The 15088-nt window shown below is 70.4% G+C and overlaps 7 protein-coding genes across 7 annotated transcripts in view; 4 read left to right on the top strand and 3 right to left on the bottom strand.

Moving 5' to 3' along the window:
• The first annotated feature begins 220 nt into the window (after positions 1-220).
• On the top strand, positions 221-2336 carry MICPUCDRAFT_58339 (uncharacterized protein). Its single transcript, XM_003058935.1, has one exon. It carries the CDS (start codon positions 293-295, stop codon positions 2174-2176), a length of 1884 nt encoding a protein of 627 aa, XP_003058981.1. The 5' UTR covers positions 221-292; the 3' UTR covers positions 2177-2336.
• An 895-nt stretch (positions 2337-3231) lies between these two features.
• Positions 3232-4410, top strand: MICPUCDRAFT_68353 (uncharacterized protein; the record flags this gene model as incomplete). Its single annotated transcript, XM_003058934.1, has 1 exon — positions 3232-4410. One exon carries the CDS (start codon positions 3232-3234, stop codon positions 4135-4137), a length of 906 nt encoding a protein of 301 aa, XP_003058980.1. The 3' UTR covers positions 4138-4410.
• A 671-nt stretch (positions 4411-5081) lies between these two features.
• On the bottom strand, positions 5082-7301 carry MICPUCDRAFT_58337 (uncharacterized protein; the record flags this gene model as incomplete). The annotated part of the gene is made up of 2 exons (XM_003058573.1): positions 5082-5983; positions 6143-7301. The coding sequence occupies 2 exons, from the start codon at positions 7299-7301 to the stop codon at positions 5082-5084; spliced, it is 2061 nt and encodes a 686-aa protein (XP_003058619.1).
• A 244-nt stretch (positions 7302-7545) lies between these two features.
• Positions 7546-8025, bottom strand: MICPUCDRAFT_58336 (uncharacterized protein; the record flags this gene model as incomplete). Its single annotated transcript, XM_003058572.1, has 1 exon — positions 7546-8025. The coding sequence occupies one exon, from the start codon at positions 8023-8025 to the stop codon at positions 7546-7548; it is 480 nt and encodes a 159-aa protein (XP_003058618.1).
• Positions 8026-8116: 91 nt separating this feature from the next.
• Positions 8117-9830, bottom strand: MICPUCDRAFT_58335 (JmjN/JmjC protein; the record flags this gene model as incomplete). Its single annotated transcript, XM_003058571.1, has 2 exons — positions 8117-8929; positions 9105-9830. The coding sequence occupies 2 exons, from the start codon at positions 9828-9830 to the stop codon at positions 8117-8119; spliced, it is 1539 nt and encodes a 512-aa protein (XP_003058617.1).
• A 168-nt stretch (positions 9831-9998) lies between these two features.
• Positions 9999-10838, top strand: MICPUCDRAFT_58334 (uncharacterized protein; the record flags this gene model as incomplete). Its single annotated transcript, XM_003058933.1, has 1 exon — positions 9999-10838. One exon carries the CDS (start codon positions 9999-10001, stop codon positions 10836-10838), a length of 840 nt encoding a protein of 279 aa, XP_003058979.1.
• Positions 10839-12919: 2081 nt separating this feature from the next.
• MICPUCDRAFT_17329 (uncharacterized protein) overlaps positions 12920-15088 on the top strand; it is a gene marked incomplete at both ends in the record, with an annotated part of 3248 nt that continues 1079 nt past the window's right edge. Inside the window, 3 exons of the mRNA XM_003058932.1 lie at positions 12920-13213; positions 13274-13878; positions 14065-14488. Of these exons, the coding sequence (XP_003058978.1) occupies positions 12920-13213; positions 13274-13878; positions 14065-14488 (1323 nt within the window). The remainder of the gene's footprint in view (positions 13214-13273; positions 13879-14064; positions 14489-15088) is intronic.

The raw sequence follows: 15088 nt of genomic DNA, 5'->3' as shown, positions 1-15088 counted from the left end.
GAGATGACGGTAACAACGACAGGTCGTCGAGCAACGGCAAGAAGTTGAGCTCGCCGGAGAACGCGCACGGTTTCGACCGACCGAATCGGCGGTTTGATCGGCACCGAGGGTCAACTTGACCGAGGGACGCGTTTTCACCCGGTCGCCGCAGCTTGAAGATGATCATCAGATAATTCAAATCGCGCGTGCCCAGCAGATCGGTCGCGCAGAGAGAGACGCGCGCGCTTCCGACCCGTCGACGCCGGAGCACGCCGCCAGCGCCGCGCACGTCGACGAGCCAGACGACGTCGCGATGTCCGCGTCGCACCTCCAAGGCGTCGTGAACGATGAGTTCCGAATGTCCGGGCTCTCGCTGCGACGCGACGCCATGGCCGCCGTGCTGACCTTCCTCGACCGAAGCGACGACGCGAACGCGGCGCTGACGGACGTCCTCGACGCGCTGGACACCAAGTCGCTGTCGTCGTCGATCGTCGGCGCGGACGTCATCGCGGACATCACGTCCGCGTTGGACCGCAAGCGCGGCGTCTTCGGCGGCCCGTCCACGCCCGCGGGAGGGGGCTCGCCCGGCGACGACGATCTGAACGACGACGACGCGAACGGCGGAGGAGGAGGACGCGGCGCGAGCGCGAGCGCGAGGAGAGAAGACCACCTCGCCGCGATGTTGGACGCGTCCGACGGGATAACGATCGTGGACGCGTTCGACGTCCCGAGGTTCACGTACGACACGCAGAGGAAGGTGTTCCACGAGGACGCCGCGGGGCCGCGCGCGAGATCCGTCTGCGCGACGAGCGCGGATTCGAAGATCGAGCTCTACCGCGAGCGATTCCTCCTCCTTCAGCAGCGACTCGCGCGGCATCGGATGTTCACGAAGCCGTCGTTCGCCGCGGGCGCGCGCGCGTCGGAGCGGACGTACTGCGAGATCACGCCTCTGACCGGGCTGCTCGGGTGCGCGCACCAGACGAGGTACGTCATGGGATGCCTCTCGCAGCTCGAGGACGATCGATTCTTCCTCGAGGACCTCACCGGGCAGATCCAAGTGGACGTGACGAACGCGGCGACGAGCAGCGGGTTGTACACGGAGAACTGCATCGTCGTCGCGGAGGGCGAGGTGAGGAAGCGCGACGGCGTGTTCGAGGTGAGGGCGTTGGGGTTCCCGCCCGCGGAGTCGAGAGAGGAGACGCGCTCGGCGACCAACCACGTCGACTTTTTCGGCGCCGGACGCCTCTCCCCGAGCGACGTTTCGCGTCTCACGGAAGATGAAGCGGCGGCGTCGGAGGACATGTTCGTCGTCCTCGCGGACGTGTGGCTGGACAAGGAGGCGACGTTCAAGAGGCTGCGGACCGTGTTCGAAGGGTTCGACTCGCTCGAGACGATTCCCGGGATGTTTGTCTTCATGGGAGACTTCACGTCGGAGCCGTTCGGACCCACCAAGTACGACTACAGCGGCTACGCCGCCGGGTTCGATCAGCTCGCGACGTTGATCGAAGACTTCCCGCGTTTACGACAAGAGGCGCGATGGGTCTTCGTCCCGGGGCCGGGCGACCCGGGCGTCGCCGCGGCGCTGCCGCGGCCGCCGCTGTTGCCGAGTCTGACGGGGAGGCTTCGCGACGCGTTGCCGCGCGTCGCGTTCGCGTCCAACCCGGCGCGGATCCGATACAAGAGCCAAGACCTGGTGTTCATGCGCGAAGATTTGCAATCGCGGATGCGAAGGAACTGCATCTTGCCCCCGACGGAGCTGGACGACGTCCGAGGGAAGGACATCAGAGCGAAGGAGAAGGATATCGCCGCGGGAGGTGGAGGTTCCGCCGCGGACGCCGCGTTCGACGCGGCGCGCGACGACGAGATGGACGCGGAGACGGACGCGGACGAAGGCGACGACGAGCCGTCCGAGTGGGAGCGCCGGCCGCTCTTCCGCCACCTCGCGGCGACGCTCGTGCAACAAGCGCACCTCGCGCCGCTGCCGCTCGCGCAGCTGCCCGTGTACTGGGAGCACGACCACGCGATGCGGCTGTACCCGGCGCCGCACTGCCTCGTGTTGGGCGACCGCACGGAGCAGCAGGCGCTCGCGAAGTTCGAGGACACGGAGCTCGTGAACCCGGGGTGCTTCGCGGACGACGGGTCGTTCGCGGTGTACCGGCCGGCGACGCGGGAGGTGGAGTTCTCCGCGGTGCCGTGAGGAGACGAACGACGTTCGGACGGGGGAGAGGGGCGGGCGATTCATCTGATGAATCTGATTGAAATTGAACGACGACGCGAGAGTCGTTCGAGAATCGTCGTCGTCGTCGCGCGATACGTACGCGCTCAAGCTAACGCGTGCTCGCGCACGCGCGCGGCCAGGACAGCCTTCACGCCACCCACCGGCAGCCCGTTCGCGGCGCAGTACTCCTTCAACAGCGCCGCGGTGAGCGTCTCGAGCTCGCCTCTCTCCGCCAACCCCTTCACGTCCGTCGCCGCCAACCCGGCGGCGGCGGCCAGCAGACCGCCCCCGATCGCCGCCGCCTTGCGTTTCGTCCCGCCGCCGGCGCCGCCTCCTCTTCTAGCGCCGCTCGCCCCCCCCGGCCCGCCCCCCAGCGCGGCGACCTCCTCGTCGTGCCGCGGGCCGTACACCGCGTCCTTGAACGCGCGCATGTCGTCCGCCATGCCGTCGATCTCCAGCAACGCCGCCGCGTCCGGCGGCGTCGTCTTGTCCAGTCCCTTCTCCGTCTCCGCGTCCCACGGCTTATCCAACGCCTGGAGCTCGAGCGCGCGGTAGTGCCGCGCGAGCGTCGGGTTCGGGATGTCTAGTGGGTCGTACGCGAGGACCATGTTCGCCTCCACGGCGCGTTCCGCGGCGGCGATTTGGAGGCGCGTCGCGCCGGCGGCTCCCTCCGCCGCGTCGTCGTCGTCGTCGTCGCCGCCGCCGCCGCCGCCGCTCGCGCCGCGCGTCGCGTGCGCGCGCTCGGGGTGCCTCACGTCGTCCAGGTACGGCAGGCTCACGACGTGTAACCCGACGAGCTCTCCGCGCGCGTGCGCGGGCGCGAGCGCGACGCACCGGACGCCCGCGGACCGGTCGTCCGTTCGCGCGTACGCCGCGAGAGCGATTTTACCCTTCTCCGCCATCGCTCCGACGAGCGCGGTGAACGCGGCGGTCGCGCCAGCTTGCGTCGTCTCCTCCTCCGGGACCATCAACCGCGCCGGCCGCGACAGCTGCATCCAGCGTTCGAGGACGTCGCGGTCGCGGAACCCGAACAGATGGATCCCCTCGGCGCCGCACGCGCGCTTCGCGTCGGAGAGATCTTTCGGCGTCAGCGCGACGGCGGCGTCGCCGTATTCGACGCACTTTTTGCTCGCCTCCGCGCGCGCGACCTCGTCGCCGTGCAGCACGGACAAGTACACCGTCTCCGCGTGGAGCTCCGTGAGATCCCTCGAGTGAACCTGGATCGCTTTCGGCTTCTTCGCTTCCGCGGCGGGGGCGTACAACGCGACGGCGATGCCTTCGCCGTCGCCGGCGCCGAATCGCAGCGTGGCGCTCCGGACTTTCCGGCGGCGGCGCGACTTTTTCGCGAGCGAGACGGCGAGGGATTGCATCCTGTCCGACGCGCACGTCACGAGCTCGTGCCCGCGCGTCGTCGTCGTCGTCGTCGTCAGCGCCGTCGCCGTCGCCGTCGCCGTCGCCGTCGCGGCGGTCGACGACGGCGGCTGCGACAGCGCCGCGGACGGCGGCGGCTCGTCCCCCGCGCACGTCAGCAACCGGCGATAAAACGTCGACGGGTCAAACTCGGCGAACTCGCGACGTCCTCCTCCTCCCGCGTCGTCGTCGTCGTCGTCGCCGCCGCCGCCGCCCTCGCCCCCCTCTCTCAACGTCGTCGTCGTCGTCGTCGTCGTCCTCGGCAGCGGCAGCAACACGACGTCGATGCCGTGCACGTTCCGGTACTCCCGCCACTGCGCGACGAGCTCTCGACCGTCCTCGCCCGGCGCGAGCGGGTCGTCGCGGTTCGTGAACAGCAACACCTTCTTGCTCACGCGCGCGCCCGGGCCGTGGTCGCACAGCATCTCCCTCGCGGCGTGGTGCGCCTTGAGGAGCGCGTCGTAGTGGCGGTCGGGCGCGGTTTCGTTTTCAGGGCCGTTCTATACAAGCGAACGTCGGGGTGGAGTTGAAAGGCGTCGGTTGGAGTTGAAAGGCGCCGAGGGCGGGGATTGAAAGCGAGGGGTGGGCGGAGAGATGCGCCGGGCAAAGTCCTTAAGGATCGGCGTCCACCTCGCGAACGGGCTCGTATGGGGACTAGTGTATAGAACGCACCTCAGGCGCGGATCCGATCTCGCGCGCGAACGTCTCGCGCCCGCGTCGGCCGAGAAGATCCGCCAGGTCCTGGATCCGCCGCGCGCTCGGGACGTCCATCCTCTGCGCGACGTACACGCCGTCGCGGCCGCCGGCACCGTTGAGCGCGTCGTCCACGCCTCTCTTCTCGCGCGTGTTGAAGAACACGACCGCCTGCTTGTCCGACGGCGCGGAGACGATGCGCGAGCGGAGGACGGCTTGCGCGCAGTCGATGGCGAGGTCGAGGTAGGATCTCTTCGACGCGCTCGGGGCGTCGCCGAGGCCGGCGACGCTCGCGGGCGCGGGGTCGAGCATCGCGATGGACGCGTCGACGACGAACACGAGGGATTCGCGGTCGGCCTGGGGGAGAGGAACGGACGGACGACGCGCGACGTGAGACGTGTTCGGGCGGTGCCCAGATGATTCGGACTCGGGTGCCTAGATCGCGCGTCGTTCGCGTCGCACCTCGGTTCGGAAGTCGTCCTCCTCGTCGCTCTCGTCCTGGATGTTCCGCCACGCGCTCGACATGGCGACGGGCGCGGGGGTGGAGGGCGAAGCGTCCCTCCGTGCGGTGGGCGCCGTGGACTGACCGCGGCACCTCGACGGAGTTCCTCCCGAGTTTCTCGGTTCCTCCAATAAGACTTTTTTTGATGGCTTTTTTTTTGAACACCGCGACGCCGAAAGCGACGGCGAAGACTGACATCTGCGAATACGACAGCAAAGAATGCATCGAAGACGATCGCACACGGCTCCTACACCGTGGAACACACACGACTACGTTTCATCACGTGCGTTGCTTCTTTCGCGGAAAGTCCGCGATTTCCTCCTCCGAGGACTCCTCCGAGCCGTCCTCTTCTTCCTCCGAATCCTCGGACTCCTCCTCCTCGGACTCCTCCTCCTCCTCGGATTCCTCCTCCTCGGACTCCTCCTCCTCCTCTTCGTCCGAGTCCACCTCCCCACCGTCCTCCTCCTCCTCCTCCTCCCCGTCGCTCTCCTCCGGCTCGGACTCCCCGTCGTCCCCCACCCAGTGATCCTCCACGGCGTCGCCGGCGGCGTTCACGACCCACTCCGCGCCGCCGTCGCCCCACCGCGCCGCGCTGCCGACGCCGTAGAACAAGCTCGCGTCCGGGTCCCACTTGACCGCGGCGGCGTCGGTTCGCGCCTCGCGCGCGGCCGCCCGACGGTTCGCCTTCTCGACGTCGTCGGCGTCGGATTCCGAATCGTCGCCGCCGCCGTCGTCTCTCGCCTTCAGCCCGCCTCTGAACCCCTCCTTGACCGCGTCGATCTTCTCGCTCGTGACCGGCCATCGCTTCGCGCCGGCGTCGTTCTGAAGAAACACGACGCTCGTCGCCGCCGCGGACGGGACCACCTTATCCGGCCGCAGGTGCTGCGCCCCCGCGACGAACCCGTGCGCGCCCGCCCTGAGCTTCAACACTTTGCGCGCGAACTCGGAGTTGACGAGCCGCAACCACGCGCGCTTTTCCGGCCAGTACGGCACGACGACGACAAACGACAGCGCCTCCGCGTCGTCGTCGTCGTCGTCGTCGTCGTCGTCGTCGCCGTCCGTCGTCCTCGTCGCCGAGCGCGACAACACGCTCTCCAAGTGCGCGACGAGCCGCTCGACGAACCCCGGGTCGAACGGCGGGTTCACCTCGAACGAGCCTCCGCTCGGCGTGAACTCGAAGACTGCGGGCGGCGGGCGGCGTTCGGGGGCGCGTCAGTCTCGAGGCGTCGAGGCGTCGAGGCGCGCCGGGCGGGCGTCGAAAGCGCGGGGCGAGCGAAGAGACAGTAAAAAAAAGTCCTTAAGGAATGGCGTTCACCACGCGAACGCGGTCGTACGGGGACCAGTGTGGAAATAGAACGCGCCCGAGCCGAGCGAGCCGAACGCGGCGTCCACGTCCAACGCGGCGCCGCAGTACCGCCTCCATCGACAGTTGAACGGGCTCGCGCACAGCTCCATGGAGACGTCGAAGTGCTCGCGCAGGGCGTCGAACATCGCGGGCGGCAGCGCAGCCTGCATCGCGCCGGCTTTGTAGTGCGCGCCCTGGAGAGACGAGTACCGCGCGAGGAGCGAAAAGGCATCCTCGCGGAAGATTCTCTCGTCGTCGGCGGCGGAGCGAGCGCGAGCGCGTCGCCTCCCCCCTCCCCCTCCTCCTCTTCTTCGCGCGTACGCCCTGTGCAGCGCGCGGAGTTTCTCGAGGTGCGCCGCGTTGCACTCGACGCTGACCTTCCCGCACGTCAGCTTCGCCTTCGCCTTGGCCGTCGCCGCGCGTTCGCCGCGCGCGTACCGCTCGTCGTCCGGGCCCGCGCCGCCGCCGACGTCGAACACGCTCAGCTTCACCGGCTTGCGATGCCCCGCGCCCGCGCTCTCGTTCCCCACCTGCGCGATCGCCCTCGCGGCCGCGCGCGCGAGCTCCATCCCGACGCCGTTGGCGTCGTACGCGCTTAGCCCCGCGGCGACGAGCTTGCGACGCAGCTCCGGATCGCTCTTCGCGAGCTCCGGGTCTGGGATGACGGCGTCGCCGCCGCCGCCGCCGCCGTCGCGCGCTCCCGCCGCGGCCCTCCGCGCGTAGAGCCACGACTCGTAGTGCGACCACCATCTCCCGCCGAGGACGCGCGCGCAGGACGCTTCGAACTTGGACGCGAGCGCGGCGACCGCGCGATGGCGCGCGGCCTCGAGCGCGGGCGACGGACGATCGTCGTCGTCGTCGTCGTCGTCGTCGTCGTGGCGACCGCGACCGCGTCGGCGCGACGCGGACACGGCGGCTCTTCCGGCTTGGGAGACGCGGAGGAGGCGCGCCTCGTCGGCTTTGGACATCCCGCGCGGCGGCATCGCGTCGTCGGCGTCGTCGGAGTCGTCCGAGTCGTCCGAGGCGTCCGAGGCGTTCGCCGCCGCCGCCGCGTCTGCGTCTTCTCTCTCGCGCTTCGCCGCCGCCTCCGCGGCGAAGTCGCGCCCGCCGGTCTGCGCCTTTCGCATCTCCGCGAAGAGCGCCTCCATGTCCATCTCGACGCGTCTATCCGTCTCCCGCGCCGCGACGCCCCGCGAGCGAGCACCCGCGAGCGTCCACGCGACGCGGCGCGCTCGTCAGTGGCGACGGCCGCGGCGCGCGTTCGCGTCGAGCACTACTTCCATCGCATCTGATCGTTTCGTGTGAACAAAGTCAATCGGCTCTAACGCTATGCTATTCCCCGTCTTACGGTGGACGTGTTCCTCCGCCTCCGCCTCCTCCTCATCCTCCTCATCGTCATCACATCTCGATCCAGCTGCTGAGCGCGAGCGCGCGCCATCGCTCCTCGCCGAACGCCCTCTCGAATCCTCCCAGCGCGAACGTCGCGGCCCACGCGAGCAAAATCCCCCCCGCCACCTTCGCGCCCGCGAGCGACAGACCCGCGTACCGCGCGACGACGACGTCCTTCACCGCGACCGCCCTCGCGCGCCGCGGCGCGTCCTCCTCCTCCTCCTCCTCCTCCTCCTCCTCCGATGACGACCCCTCGGAGGATCCCTCGCCGTCGACGTCGAGATGATGTCGCGCGCGCGCGCCCGCGTCGTCGTCATCGCGACGAACGTGCGGGTAAAACAGGTACGCGTTCATCGCCCACAAGAGCGGGAGGCCGCACCATCCGAGGTACCACAGCCGCCGGGACAGCGTCCGCGCGGCGTCCTCCTCGAGGCCGTCGACGTCGTCGATCGTCTCGACCGTCTTCACGCGCGGGCGCGCGGGCGGCATGGTCCGCGACGCGAGAAGTGATGAAAGGCGCGGCTCCGTTTGAGAAATCTGTTCAGACGCGCGAGAACGGGAACAGCGAAAAATCGTTTTGTTACCTCGCCGCTACGGCGTCCGCGGCTCCGGCGCCGCTCCGCTTACCCAGCCTCGAGAGCGTCTCCTCGCCGTCGTCCACGGCCGCCTGGGTCTCGAGCAACTCCTCCTCGCGGCCTTCCCACATGCTCACGGCGACGGCGCCGAACCCGCCCGACGCGTCGGCGTCGGCGTCGGCGTCGGCGTCGGCGTCGTCCGACGACAGAATCTCTTTCAGCACGTCCACCGCGACCGAGAGGCTCCGGACGTCGTACTCCGCGCGCCGGTTCATCTTCTTCGCCGCTTCATCTTCTTCGCACCGCCGCCGCCGCTTCCTATCGCCGCCCTCGGCACCCTCCTCGGCACCCTCCTCGGCACCCTCCTCGGCACCCTCCTCCTCCTCCTCTCGCGCCGCGCGCGTCAGCCGCCGCGCGAACCGCCCCGCCGCGTCCGACACCATCCCCGCGAACCCCACGACGTCCACGCCAGCCCTCCTCCGCACCAGATCCTGCACCAGCACCCCGTCCGCGCGATCGTCCTCGTCGCTCAGCCCGTCTCTCACCGCGGTCACCTCGTCCTTCAGCGCGGCCCAGCACGTGCGCGCGTTCGACGCGTTGAACCAGTTGTGATTGATCGAGACGCAATCCGTCGCGTTCTCCACCTGGTGATACCACAAGCTCGGGACGAACAGCGCGTCGCCGGGGAGCTGGCGCACGGTCAGCGGCCTCGCGTCGCGCGCGGTAGGGTGCGCGTTCGACGGGTCGGAGGGGTCGAGCCGCATCGCGGCGCGGAGGTCGGCGGGGAGCCGGCGTCGACCGTCGTCGGAGAAGAGATGCTGTCGACGTCGGGATGAAGTTGAAAGGCGTCAGAAGCGGAGTAGAAAGGCGTCGAGGGCGGGGATTGAAAGCGATGGACCCTGGGCGAAGAGATGCGCCGACGAAAGTCCTTAAGGATCGGCGTTCACCACGCCGACGCGGTCGTATGGGGACCAGTGTGATAACAGAACGCACCTCGGACCGCGACGGCGGGACGAGGAGCCACTCCTTCTCGCCGACGACGTTGACCGACCACGAGAACGATCGCATCACGTCCGCGTGCAGCGGCGTCGTCGTGCCCTTCACGCCGGCGTAGACGAACTTGTGCGTCCCGCCGCGGCGCGACGATTCCGCGCGCTCGGCGTCGGCGGCGGCGGCGTCGGCGTCGGCGCCGCGACGCTCCCAATACGCGTTCAGCCAGTCGTCCTCGAAGTGCGACGGCGTCTCGTACGCGCCGTACTCCGGGAAGTCGCTCGCGAACGTCCAGTCCTTCAGGTACAGACGCCGCGCATCGTGCACATCGCGCGCGTCGTCGTCGCTGCCGTCGCCGTCGTCGCCGTCCTTCTCATCAGATTTCTCGTCGCCGACGCCGCCGCGTCGGGACGACCGCCACCATCGCGCGAAGTCGCGGAACTTCACCTCCGCGCGTCCCAGGTCCGTGTCCATGGGCTCGTCGCAGTCCACGACGAGGACGTCCGCGTCCCCGAACGCGGCGGTCATGGCGTCCATGTCCGCTCTGTCCGTCGTCGTCACCCACTGATCGCGCGACTTCCAATCTTCCGTGAGGCCGGCGATGAGGACGGGGAGGTTGGGGCGCATGAACCGCCGCGCGAACTCCTCCGCGGTGAGGTCTCTCGCGTGCACGCGAGGCACGGTCTCGCACGACGGGAGGTCGCGGCGCACCGCGGCGACGCACGCCATGACGCGCGGGTGCCGCGACGAGTGACGGTTCGCGGGACTGGATCGATGTTAACTTTAGGTTTCCGCGCGCGCTGCGCTGCGCCGCGGCGAGATTTGTAAAACGTCATCGGACGCGACGACGTGCGCGTCAGCGCCGCCGGCGCGAACGCCCGCCCCCGGCCGTCCACCATGGGCGGCCCACCCCCGAGCTCGCCGCCGCCGCCGCGAAAGCTCAAGGTCCTGTGCCTGCACGGGTTCACGCAGAACGCGGAGACGTTCCGGATGCGGACCGGGTCGATACGAAAGCAGCTGAAGAGCAGGATCGATTTCGTCTTCGTGGACGCGCCGCACGACGCGTCCGGCGCGTTCGGCGAGAGCGACGCGTCGTCGCTGGGCGCCGCCGCGACGGGGGAGAGCGAGAACGACGTCGGGCCGAGGGCGTGGTGGCTCGTCGGCGAGAACGCGGTCGAGGACGCGCTCGCGGCCGCGTCGTCGGAGGCGCGCGACGAGGACGAGGTCGCCGACGCCGACGAGAACGAAGCGAAGCCGCCGACGCCGCCGACGCGACCGGCGATGTCGAGACAGATGCGCGGCTGGGACGCCACCGCGACGCGCATCGCGGACGCCGTGCGAACCCTCGGCCCGTTCGACGGCGTGCTGGGGTTCTCGCAGGGCGCGTCCGCGGCGGCGCTCGCGCTCGCGCTCGTGCCGTCGCTGCGCGAGACGGTCGCGTTCGCGATTCTCTTCAGCGGGTTCGCGCCGTTGGATCCGACCGCGTCCGCCGCGCTGTTCGGTCCGCGAGACGACGGCGGCGGCGGCGGCGGCGGCGGCGGCGATACCCTGCGCGGGGTTCGGTCGCTGCACGTGTGGGGCACCGCGGACGGGATGGTGTCGAGGGAACGGTTCGAAGAACTCCGCTCCGCGTTTCGAACGCCGGAGCCGGAGACGTTCGAGCACGACGGCGGGCACGGCGTGCCGTTCAGCAAGGAGTTTCGAGCGGCGCTCAAAGCGTTCGCGCTCGCGGCGTGACGGGCGGTCGTCGGCCGCGCGTTAGACACGTCACGCGGAGCATCGTAGTAGACTATCTATATATTCGTTAGAACCGTAATGATAACCGCTAGTAGAAGAGAAGGTCACCCGACGTTTCCTATCGAAACATCCTCGCCGCGCGGAGCATCCGCGCGCCGACGCGCGCGATGGCGGCGGCCGGTCGCGACGACGCGGGCGCGACGGCGATCCGACCGGCGGCGGCCGGGCTCGACGCCGCCCACCGCGCCCCCGGGAGCGACGCGCCGATCCCCGACATCGTCATCGACGCGAACGTCCCGCCCGGGCGCGCCGCGCGAGGCGCGCGCGTCGGCGTCGGCCTCGCCGCGTCGTCGTCGTCGTCGTCGTCGTCGTCGATCGCCGCCGCGACGCCGCCGCCTCTCCCCGCCGCGCCGGCCACCTTCACGCGGCGCGGCGACGGCGCGGCGGCGACGGCGCCGCCGCCGCTCCCGCCCGGCCGTTTGACTCCCGACGCCGCCCCGGCGGCGGTGGTGAACCCGCCGAAGGAGGACCCTCCCGACGCGACCCGGCCGCCGCGCGGCGACGCGCGGCCGCGGCCGCGCCCCAGCGGCGTCGCCCCCGCGGCGACGGAGGAGCCCCCGCCCCCGCCGCCACCAAAACCAAAAACACCGCCGCCCCCGCCGCCGATGCCGTCCAACCGCCGCGCCGCGTTCGCGGCGTCCTTCACGTTCACGCCGACGCCGAAGCTCGAGCCGACGGTGATGCCCGCGTTGGCGAGCGCGTCGGCGTCCGCGTTCTCCTCCCTCGGGACGTGCGCCACCGTCAACCCGCCGTTAAAAGCGCCTCGCTTCACCGCGTCCACCGCCTCCCAGTACCGCGCGAGGCGCGGGGTCTTCACCTTCCACTCCCCGTTCACCTGGTGCACCACGAGCTTGCTGTCGCCTTTGACGTCGAGCGTGTTAATCTTCAGCCGACGCGCGCCCTCGAGGCCGCGGAGCAGCGAGACGTACTCCGCCTCGTTGTTCGTCACGTCGCGGCCGAGGAACTCCGCGACCTCGAAGACGATCGCGCCGGTGGCGTCGTGGCGGATGACCGCGCCCGCGCCGGCGGCGCCGGGGTTGCCTCGAGACGCGCCGTCGAAGAAGAGCGTGAACGACCCCGCGGCGGAGAGATCGGCGGCGAACGCGGAGGAGGACGGCGCGGCGTCGTCCGCGTCGTCCGCGTCGTCCGCGTCCGCGCCGCTCGCGCGACTGGACATGGTCGCGCGCGCGCCGTGAAGGGCGGCGATCGACGCCGTCGCGCGGTCTCGCGCGCTCGCCTCCGTCGGCGACGTCGTCGTCGGCGCGGCGGCGGCGGCGGCGGCGGCGGCGGCGGCGACGCCCTGCTCCGCGAGCCAAGGCGACGTCGTCGTCGGCGCGGCGGCGGCGGCGGCGGCGGCGGCGGCGGCGACGCCCTGCTCCGCGAGCCAACGTTCGGCGTCCGACGCGGTCGAGAAGCTCTTGTGCTTCGCGCCCTTGAACGCGTCGACCTGCGTGCGCGCGTCGTCCCACGACGCGTACACGCCGGGGACGCGCCCGACGGCGACGCCGTAGAACTTCGCTTTGCCCATCCCGCGCGCGGAGGAGGGGGAGGAGAAGGAGGGGCGCGCGCGGCGATCTGACCGCTGCCGTGAGCCCGTTTGCTTTTTCCGAGGTCGAGTCCGCTGGCGCGAAGCGCGTGCAGTGTCTCGAAGAAGGAGCAGCAAAGAGCGCGAGCGCTCGATCGAGATCTGTGTCGACGTGGCGCCGGTTCGTGCTTCTCGCGTCTCGTCGTCGCGACGTCGCCACTCCCGCGCTCGCCGTCGTCGCGCCATGAGCGCCGCGGGCATCGCGCGCTCTTCTCCCGCCGCGGCTCGCGCCGCCGCCGCGCCGCGCTCGTGCGCGCCGTCGACGCGCGGCCGCGCCGCCGCCGCCGCGCGCCGTCCCCGCGGGCGCGTCGCGACGACGAGTGCCGACGCGAGATCGGTCGCCGCGTCGGCCGCGAGCCGCTCGCCGCCGTCGCCCGCGAGCCGCGCGCCGCCGCCGCCGCCGAACCTCCCGAACGGCGTCGGGGAGAACACGTTCATGGACTCCATCGCGCGACAGGGCGCGGGGGAGAGCGACGGCGTCACGCTGGACGATCTCCTCGCGGTCAGCTCGGGCGGACCGCCGCGGTTCTTCTCGCCGATCGTGCCGTCGTCGTCGTCGTCGTCGTCGTCGTCCTCCTCCTCCTCCTCCTCGCGACCGATGATGCTGTACGTCCCGGGGCTCGACGGCACCGGGTTCGCGGCGTCGTCGCAGTTCGAGTCTCTCTCGCGGCACTACGACCTCGTCGCGCTGAACGTGCCCGTGGGCGACCGCGCGACGTTCGACGAGCTCGTCGCGCTCATCTGCGACTTTCTGGAGACGGAACGCGCCGCGCGAGGGCACGGGCACGAGGAATCCAAATCCAAATCCAAATCCAAAGCCAAAGCCAAACGCACCGCCGCGACAAACGACCCGAAGGTGTTCCTCATCGGCGAGAGCATGGGGGGTCTGCTCTCGCTCGGCGTCGCGAGTCGACGGCCGGACCTCGTCGATCGACTGGTCCTCGTCAACCCGGCGTCGTCGTTCGACAAGTCGCCGTGGCCCGCGGTCGGGCCGCTCCTCCCGAACCTCCCGGAGCAGCTCTACGCCGGGCTGCCGTACGCGCTCGCGCCGGTGCTGTTCGACCCACCGCGGTTGGTTCAGGGCGCGGTCGCCGCCGCGGTCGCCGCCGCGGAGGCGGGCGCGCCGGGCGCGCGCGGGGTCGCCGCGGCGACGGGCGACCCCGTCGTCGGGCTCGCCGCCGCCGCGGAGGAACTCGCGCGGCTGTTCCCCGCGCTCGGACAGCTGTCGAACATCATCCCGCGCGACACGCTCGCGCACAGACTCGCGGTCCTCGCGGACGGGTGCGCGGCGGTCAACGCGCCGGGGGTGCTCGAGAAGATAAACGTCCCGACGCTGGCGATCGTCTCGAGCGCGGACGCGTTGATTCCCTCCGCCGAGGAGGGGCCGCGGTTGAGGTGCGTTCTCCTTCACACTGGTCCCCATACGACCGCGTTCGCGTGGTGAACGCCGATCCTTAATGACTTTGAAGTCGGGCGATTCTCTCCGCCCAGGGTCCCTCGCTTTCAATCCCGACACACCTCGGCGCCTTTCAACTCCGCCACTGACGCCTTTCAACTCCACCCCGACGTTCGCTCGTATAGACGCGCCATGCCCAAGTGCGCGATCGAGGTGCTCGACGGCGCGTCGCACGCGGCGCTTCAAGAGCAAGGCGTCGACCTCGTCGGGCTACTGAAGAGGAACGCGTTCTTGCCGCGGACGGCGGACGATCCCCCGGCGCTGAGCCGAGACGCGGCGTTCGCGCCGCCGTCGCCGGCGGAGCTCGAGCGCGCGTTCGAGTCGCTGTCGTTTCTTCGCAAAGTCGTCAGCCCGGTGTTCTTCAGCACGCGCGCGGACGGCGTCGTCGTCCCCGGGCTCGACGCGGTCCCGCTCGGGGACGCGCGGAGCGGCGAAGGGAGGCCGGTGCTGCTCGTCGGGAACCACCAGACGCTCGCGCCGGATTTGGGATTCCTCGTCCAGGAGTTCATCACCGAGCGGAACGTGTTGATTCGAGGGCTCGCGCACCCGGTGGTGGCGGGGGGCGGGGCGAGCCGGATGGCGGGGGTCGACGGCGGCGGCGGCGGCGCGGGCGCGGAGAAGAATGAGGAGGAGGGCGACCGCGACCGCGACCGCGACCGCGACCGCGACGGCGACGTCGGAGGGTTCCCGAGTTTCCCGGAGCCGCCCGATCTTCAGGTGCGTTCTATACACTGGTTCCCATACGACCCCGTCGGCGAGGTGAACGCCGATCCTTAAGGACTTTTGCCGTCGTGTCTCTCCGCACACACCTCGCTTTCAATACCCGCCCTCGACGCCTTTCAACTTCAACTGACGCCTTTCAACTCCACCCCGACATCGCTTTGTATGGAACGACCCTCAGGTTTTATTCGAGGGGTTCCTCCGCGGCGAGTCCGCGGCGGCGGCGGCGGCGCCGACGCCGCCCCCGGCCGCGAACGCGACCGGTCCGTTCGGTGAGGGCGGCGGCGGCGGCGGCCCCGGCGGCGGCCTCAGCGCGTTCACCACCTTCGGCGCGGTCCCCGTCAGCGGGAAGAACTTCTACAACCTCCTCGCCGCGGGCGAAGTCGTCCTCCTCTTCCCCGGCGGCGTGCGCGAGGCGTAAACGGACCA

This window comes from Micromonas pusilla (genome assembly GCF_000151265.4).
Source record: "Micromonas pusilla CCMP1545 genomic scaffold MICPUCscaffold_5, whole genome shotgun sequence".
Classification (NCBI taxonomy): Eukaryota; Viridiplantae; Chlorophyta; class Mamiellophyceae; order Mamiellales; family Mamiellaceae; genus Micromonas; species Micromonas pusilla.
Note: the sequence above shows the minus strand (reverse complement) of the source record. Positions and strands in the feature narration are given on the sequence as shown.